Here is an 8,481-nt window from a genome sequence, read left to right on the forward strand (position 1 = left end):
TAATCACATGAAAATACACATTAGCTTTACAAGGCAACTTTGTCAGCTCTACAGATTTTTTCCTCCTTGACATCAACTTTTTTATTCCTGCAACAATAAAATATTCTTAATATTTTCAATATCTGACATGCATTTGTTCATTTTTTCTTCCTTTGCTTACTTACTTTTAGCCTGAAGCAAGGAAAAAAATCAGGTAATTATCATGTTTCTATTTATAAATGTTTCCTTTTATCCTTATTATTCCATGATATGGTTTCCATTTTATGGTATATTGCCACTGATTACAAAGAAAGTAACGGAAAAGATATGGAGTTCAAATAAGGTGTTTAATTGCTTCATAATGCTGAATAATACACCTACACTTCAAAACCAAACAGCATATCTTTTTAAGTACAGTATAATCTCAAGAACTTTTCTGTCATAAATTGTTCTTACTCCTTTATATATAAGACATCCTTTCAGAAAACAAGTGTCTGATAAAACAGAAATGAATAGTTCCTTTAGGAATTTCCCCATCAACAAGCATGGAAAAAATTTCTATCACACAACTCTCCAATCCACAGACCTGAAACTGATTATACGTTTTAACTAACAGAGCATTTCTTTACAAAAAATTATCTGAAGTCTTCACTAATGAAAGCAATAAAGCTAATAGTAAACGTATTTGCTAGTGACTTATACTTCTGATACTATAAAAAGAACATTTCTACATGATGCTTTTCAATGAAATATGTAAAAGTTGTCAATAGGGCTTTGATTTGAATTACCTCTAGCTTATATTCCATAAAAACTAAACAATCACAATTTTCAGGCCATATTTTGTGGTACATTTTCTATCTAAGAACACTTGTGAGCCAGCAAAAGAAGTATTGATTCTATTCACTAGGTTTATAAAGGAAATGTATTGCTTGAGGTTATTTCTTGTGTTCCTAAAATGTTATATATATTTCAGGTTTTTAAAAACTGAATAACAAGTAAACCTAAATCTGCTACAATTTATAACAGTGGAAATATTATCTTAGTATAAGATGACATGTTATTGTCTTTCTGAATCTAATTATCCTCTCAGTCTTTGGGGATGTATAAAGTACACAGGTGAGTGAGAAAGAAAAAACTAAGCTGCCATGAACCTTTGGGGATATTCTAAATGGAAGTATTTCCTACTTAAACCTAGGAATATGGTTAAGAACACAAATGAGTTAAGAGCTAAGAACTTTCTAGAGAATTACAGTAGTAAAAAAAAAAGTATATTTTAGTAATGGTAGCCCAATACTAAAACTGTGTGAGAATACAATGAAACTTAATATCACTTCTAGTTACCATTTTAGCTTTTGAATTTTATAAACATAAATTGACAATTCCTATCATTGCTCATTTGATATAAAGACAAAATTATACATCTTGTATCACCTCAACCTATTTTTTACTTATTAAAGTAAATATCCAAAGCAGTTGTGCCTTTCTTAGACAGAAAACATGCAATGTATTAGTCAATGAAACACAACAGTTCAGAATAAAACCAATTTAATTTAATAATTTTTTAATAAGTAAAAAAAATTCACAGCATGCAAAAACTTACCAGTCCTCAAGTTTTCATTACCCTGTCTCATATTTAGTATATGTGATGGATCTGGCAACAATGATCATCAGTAGCCTAGGACAGTATAATATTACTGCTATAAATCAGAAGTAATAGGATGATTTTAGCAAAACTCTCATTTTCACTTTTCTAGAACCTACCTCCAGATCTACTATCTAATTTCTATGTAAACTGCAATACTAGATTAGATAATGGCACTCAAAAATGTATTGTATCCATTAAACTACCTGATTGGCTGCAAAAGCTGGAGCAGGTTGTTTAGGGGTCTTCCAAACAAACTGCCTTTGATATTCAGAATTCCTCAAGACATTATGTGAAGGAACAACCGTCAATCCAGCTTTCTTCTGCAGAAGTCTATTCAACTGTTGGGGGAGAAAAAAAAACAGAACATTGAAATTTATTAAAAATTTCTATTCAAACTTATTTTTTAACTGTGATTTTAAAAAAACATCCAATATAAAAATCTACACTCCTAACAAATTTAAGTGTATAGTATAGTATTGTTAACCATATGCACATTGTTATAGAGCAAACTTCCAATCGATAATGTTCCTTTTAAATTGTGATTCTTTAAAATTCCTTTCTTAATACTGTCAAGGAATTATTGTGCATCCCAACAAAAGGTAACATTTCTCAGTTCCTTCCTACCAATTATGCATAAATGGATCTACTAGTAAGAAACAACAGCACATCACCTCATCCACACCTTGCTTTTTGGGACACCTCTTCCCCTGCCCATCAGACTTACATGTTACCTCCCTTGATTCCCTTGTGTCCCCTGGTTTTCCAACACTTCTAAATGCCTCTCCAGGGCTCCAGTCAGTGGTGGACATGAAATGGGGAGGAAACTGTGGAAGGCAGTGAGGTGTCTGCACAGGGCCCCGCAGCCTCTGCTTATGTGCTTGCAGGGGCCTTCCACAGGCCAGCTGTGACATAAGAGAGCAAACTGCAAGATCTTTTGAGATCCAGCCAGACCCCTCCTTTCTTTTGCATTTTGCCAACTGAGGCTCTGTTTTTTTTCCTCTGGTATACAATAAGAAATTGAAAAGGGCCTAAGTATAAGTCAGCTCACCATCCCTGCCAGAAGTAATAGCCTACTCCCCTTCTCTGTCTCAACTTGATCTCTCCCTTAGGACTCAGGTGCTGATATATGATAAATGAAATCCAGAGGCAGACTGTCTTCCCAATGAAGGGATATCTGAAAATAACCAGTACAAAATGGCAACTGTTAAGAATAGAACTAATTCATAATAACTAAAGTCAACTATCACCTTATAGTCGATTCTACAGACTTTGAACAAGAAAACAGCAGAAAAAAATTAAGCACAAAATGTAATATTACTAAAATGATGATAAAACTTATAGAGAATTCTATGCTTCTGAAAAGAAATACAGCAAATACACATACCCTATCATCTACATTTTCTGAAAGAGGCTTGGTAGAATGTTTCAGCTCCACATTTTCATTAGCTGGTACGTCATTTGCTTTTATATCCTCCTTATTTTCTACAATATCTGAAGCCCCCTCACTTCTAGAGTCCGCAGAGTGAGATCTGGTTCTCTTGGGACCCCTGAAGGCTTCTACTGCAAGAAGTCTTTCTTGGTTAACATCTGTTTGTTCTGCCTCCTGTGATTCTGGTGTTCTAGGAGCTTCAGTTTCTGGTGATAGGACCACATCATTCTCTGAGGTAGCTGCATTCCACTCAAGAGATTTTGAAATCTGTGGGTCATGATGAGGGACTCTTCTTTTCGAAATAAAACTTGGCTCTCTTGTGATTCCTACAAAATATAATATGCAAAATTAGCAGAAACCAAAGCATAAAGCCACAAAGACAACTTTGAATCACATGTATGAGAGAAGAAATGGAATTTAAAATTCACTTGAGATACACAATATCCTTCCAGTTACAGGATTAAAAAAAAAGTACAGTTTTTCAATGTAAAAATCTCTAATTTTGCTTTAAAGAAATAGTAAAAGTTTGACCATAAATTTAAATTGGGGTCATGATGTTCAAGTTATCCTAACACAAGTCACTAGAATTGCAACGTGATGGACCTGGCAAGCCAGGCGGAATGTGTTGCCTCCGTTTCTAATTACTTTCCTGTGCTACTTAGCAGAACAATGGGCCCTGGTACTGTCAAAATTTGGAACTTTTCACAAAGCTTCTCTTATGCAGTGTAGACCAAGATGAGAAGGGATGAGATGTCATTATGCTGGATCTTGGCTCTGTATCTGCCTTGAGTTCCTGAGAAGTTAAAGAGAATGAACCCTTTGAACCAGAGCTAAGATACTATTTCTCTATATTTCTCTCTGGAAAGCAAATGCCCAAAAAACTTAACCTTCTACCCAGGTAAGAGGAGCTCTGCAGAATGACAGCCACTGAGATACTGCCCTAGTTTGGAGCTATTCTTTAAATAGAAGATGGTGTAGGATGGAGAAGAAAGATTAAGACTAGAAGAGAAGGGAAGGTGGAGAGCCAATCTGGCATTAGCTAAAATCAGAGCTCTTTAGCTTCTATCATGGATGTTTTGGCCATTGGACCCAAAGTCTCCACTGGTGCAAGTCTCCCCTAGACCACGGTCTTCACACTGGATGCATATATGTCTGGAGGCATATAAAGACATCCGGGTGTGGGGTGCAGAAACAGCAGCTTAAGGGAATCACTTTCCAGATCCTCACTTCCATATGTGCCATTTCCTGACAATGATCTGCCTAAGGGCTTCATCTGCCATCTGTAGTTTCCTTTCTCACCGCTCCTTTCATAATCACCCTTTGCCCACTTTACAAAAGAAAGATACGCCTCTCAACCACCCTATGGAATTAAAAAAAAAAAATTGTCATAGGTGGGGAGGACAAACAAAGGAACAATTCAAGAAAGCACAACTCCTGATGCGGAATATTTGACAGCAAAGCAAAGAAGGCAGAGATTAGAAATAACAAAGAAACAGTACCTTATTTTATCTAGCTCCATGCCTTTTCCATCTACCTATCTTAAACTAAAATTCAAGTGTAAGAGAGTCATTATGTGAAATGCATATATGCATATTAATGTACTTATGTGAACCAAAAAATAAAGTTAGACTTTCTTTTCATGGAAAATAATTCAAATTTTATCTGATTAGTTTTCCAATGAGGACTGACTTTACCAATTAAATGATGAACATTTACCATAAACTGAACTAAACTAGCAGCTCCAAAGTTAACAAAATACATGTAAAATGTGTATGATATTTGTGTATGCACAATAAGTCAGAAATATGTCCTTTGATTGTACTGTTCATTACACTTTTTATTAAAAAAATTAAATATCAACTTTAAAATGTGAAGAGAGATAGACTTTCTAAATTCTTTTAGCAGGTATGAAACCAAAAATACTTGAAGACCACTGCCCTAGACATCCCTCTTTAACAGAGCAGGGCTGGTGGAAGAAGAGCAAAATGAAAAGGGAAGCTTCTCAAGTGGTCCACCCTTGTCTCTCAGCACACACTAGGAGGAAAAAGACACAGAGAATGTCTAGCCAGTTTCAGGTAACACTGCTGCTGTTCCTTGCTAGCTTTCCACCTCCTTTTTGAGCAACCTGGAGTTCCCACTCTGCCCCTCCCCCTAGACATTCCTTTCTCATTAAGGTATCATACTCCAAAGTGGCTCTGTTCCCATAGTCTCATTTCATCATCACCCTTTCAAATGTAGCTGATCTAAGCTAAAATGTTATGTGGTTAACCAGTTGGCCAGCGTCATAATATCCCTTAAGGCCCTCGATGGGCTTAGCTTAGCTACATTTGAGAGATTTATGTTGGGATATTTAATCTAATAGAGCCTCAAATTTGTGGAATTCTGGTCATCTGGATAGGTATCTGAGAACAGAGCTCTGTCTTCACCACTGTGTTCCTGCCCAGGACCTAACATAGGGCCTTGGCACATTCTAAAGTTTATTAAAACTCTCTTTTTTAAAAAATGAATGCATAAACCTGGGTTTGAATCCACATTTGATGGACAAATTGGGCCTGTTGGACAAATTGGGCCTGTTTCACCAAGGTGTTTCTTAAAGCACCACCCTGCCTAAGATGCAGGGACACTCGAGCTTTGAAGCCAGGCTCTGGGCAAAGGAGCCTGACAATTCAGAGGAATATTAAAAGAACCACCCACTCTAGTCTACCCTTCCCTTTGTTCTCCAAACCTAACCCTGGAAATATGCTCTTCTTACTAGTTTCCAGACTTGGCACCCCACTCTTTAAGTCTTTTCCTGGCTTCAAACATCTAAGATTGGAGGAAATTATATCCTACACATCAGCACTCTTACAGGGGTCACAGGAGGAGCTCCTAGCACAATCTGTGTAGAAGTACCTAGCCCTTAACAGGAACATCTCATTCATCACTCCCAACAATCCTGTGCAAGGGGCTTCCCAAGTCCCGCTTGGTGAAACAGGCCCAATTTGTCCAAAGTCACACATCAAATGTGGATTCAAACCCAGGTTTATGCATTCAATTTTTAAAAAAGAGAGTTCTAATAAGCTTTAGAATGTGCCAAGGCCCTATGTTAGGTACTGGGCAGGAACACGGTGGTGAAGACAGAGCTCTGATCTAAGAGATCTTATATTCTACTGAGGGAGAATTAAGCAAGCAGGTTGAATCAAGTCAGTCTCTTTCTCTCTCCTTCTTTCACACTCTGGGAAACCACATATTTTTAATCATTTTTCCCAAGGTTTATTCAAGTTATAATGACAACTAATTGTTCAACTCACCTAATTGATCTGATCTAAGTCCAGCCCATGGGTGTCTTCTCCCCATTGAGGAATTACAGGACTCTGACAAATACGACTTTTTCCACAGAAAATTTCTCTGATATTCACTCAATCCCTGTAATGCAAAGTACAATTTAAGTTCAATGTAATTAATGAAAGTTGTTTTAAAGTATATATCAGTAAAAATCATTTCTGAACCTCTAAAAAGAGTGGACATACTTAAGACTAATTGAACACAGAAGAGCTCCTTAATAATAGCTCCTAATATTTACGCAACCCTGTGCTAAGCAGTTCAGTGTTATAACCTTAATCCCCACAACTACTTGAGGCAGATGCTACTAGGAATCTGAGGCTCAGAGTGGCTACCCTTTTGCTGGATGTTGGAATCAAAAGCTTGAGCTTTGGTCTGAAAATCGGTGGCAATTTAAATCCTCATCACTATAATTATCCTAATTAATGAAGTTCTCACTGAGTACACAATATTATATTGCAATATTATGCCTAGTTCCTTGTGAAGTTTTGTAAAGTCAACCAAGAAAAGAAAAATTTCCCTCCCATTCTGAATACAAACCCTCAAGATAAAAGAAGACTGCAGGGCTTGTGGAGCACTATGGTCAACTGTTATGCTGCAGGGTGCTTGACCTTGACAGCTATCAATTACCTGGAACTATCAACAAACCTTAAAGAAATGCATGATTATGAATAATGTGTTTCATATAACCTGTCTTTAATCTTGTCAGGGTCCCATTTCTCAAGCCTTTAAAAGACACAAAACACTCTGAAGTTTTAAAGGGAAAGGGTGTTAAATGCTAAGCTGTGATGTGGTCCACAGGTGCCCCGATCTGAAGCCGCCGCAGTTCCCATTAGAAAGCGCCCACTATGTACACGCCTCTGAGCACCTCCCCCCCGCCCCAAATAAATCCATCTCAAACCATCTAACTCTTCCACTCGACAACTCAGAACTGAGTGTGAGCGGAGAGGGGGCTAGGTAAGAGGAGATGAGCATCCTCCGGGATAGTGACAGACAGGCTCGGGAGCTGACAGGTTCTACGGGGCCGAGGGGCGCGGCCCAGAAAGCCGGTGAGGCTCCGGCACGCCGCACCAGCCCCGCCTTAACTACCCCCATCAGGCTTCGGGCCCGGGGACCCCGTCCTCACCTTGAAGCGCACCGGCATGTCGGCCTGAGCTGGAGCCCCCGCCACCCCGACAGTTAACGGGACAAAAAGCTCCGAGGGGGCGGGGCGACAACAGTAGGTTCCCTAGCAAAAGCTTCGGCCCAGCGTCCTCGACTACGCGCCGGCGCACTCCGCGATTCCCTCCTTGAGCCCTGTCGCTCTGCCTTTCCCCGCCCATTCTGAAGACTAAGAACCAATTGAGACTCGAAAAATCCCATGCCGTCATTAAGATTCGACCAATTAGTGCCGGAAAGGAAAACGCCCGCCTCCCGAGCCAAATCCCGCGGGCTGGTAGAAGTGGCGGGCGGAAGGCTGGCCAATGAGGCTCCCGGACCCGGAGTGGGCGGGGCCCCGCGGGAGCTTCGTCCTGAGGAGCTCTTGATGGCGTCTGGTTTGTGGGCCCCTCTGCAACAATGGTCTAACTGCTGGGCTTCGCTGAGTCACCGACCTCGGTGGGCCCTGATTCTTGACGTCATAAACAGCACGGTGTGTTTTTCATTCCAACGTGTATGACAGAACCGAATGTTTCTTTTTATGAAGTGAAAATATTCAGGTCTGTGCTTTGGAATATCAATTCCTGCCATGGACAGCCATGCTACACTGTTTACTATCACATCAAAAGGAAGAGGCCAGAAAATAAATATAGCTTGCTGCTGCTGCTACTGCTAGCTGCTAACTCGCGTCAGTCGTGTCCGACTCGGTGCGACCCCATAGACGGCAGCCCTACAGGCTCCTCTGCGCTTAGGCAGGCCAAAGCCCATTTTTTTATTGCATCTCAAAAGGCAAACTGCTGACTTCCGGGGATGTTCTTGCCTCTCACAGCCCCTTCCCCTAGAAGATGTACATATAGCTCCTAGATTAGGACGCGTTCATTAATGGTGGTTTTGAGTCTCAACTCTCAGAGCCTCAGCTTTGTTTCTCCTCTCATCCTTTTAAAAAATGAAATTTCGTTTGATTTTTATG

General features: G+C 39.6%; 1 protein-coding gene across 2 annotated transcripts in view; it reads right to left on the reverse strand.

Moving 5' to 3' along the window:
* Window positions 1–7,693, reverse strand: part of MDM1 (Mdm1 nuclear protein) — a 28,919-nt gene extending 21,226 nt beyond the window's left edge. For both annotated transcript variants that reach the window (XM_055579952.1, XM_055579944.1), the window contains exons 1-4: window positions 7,501–7,693; window positions 6,344–6,458; window positions 3,009–3,379; window positions 1,828–1,962 (exon numbers count right to left, since the gene is read on the reverse strand). In XM_055579952.1, the coding sequence (XP_055435927.1) occupies window positions 1,828–1,962; window positions 3,009–3,379; window positions 6,344–6,458; window positions 7,501–7,518 (639 nt within the window). In that variant the 5' untranslated portion in view covers window positions 7,519–7,693. The remainder of the gene's footprint in view (window positions 1–1,827; window positions 1,963–3,008; window positions 3,380–6,343; window positions 6,459–7,500) is intronic.
* Between the last annotated feature and the right edge of the window lie 788 nt (window positions 7,694–8,481).

This window comes from Bubalus kerabau, chromosome 1 (genome assembly GCF_029407905.1).
Source record: "Bubalus kerabau isolate K-KA32 ecotype Philippines breed swamp buffalo chromosome 1, PCC_UOA_SB_1v2, whole genome shotgun sequence".
NCBI classification, from domain to species: Eukaryota; Metazoa; Chordata; class Mammalia; order Artiodactyla; family Bovidae; genus Bubalus; species Bubalus kerabau.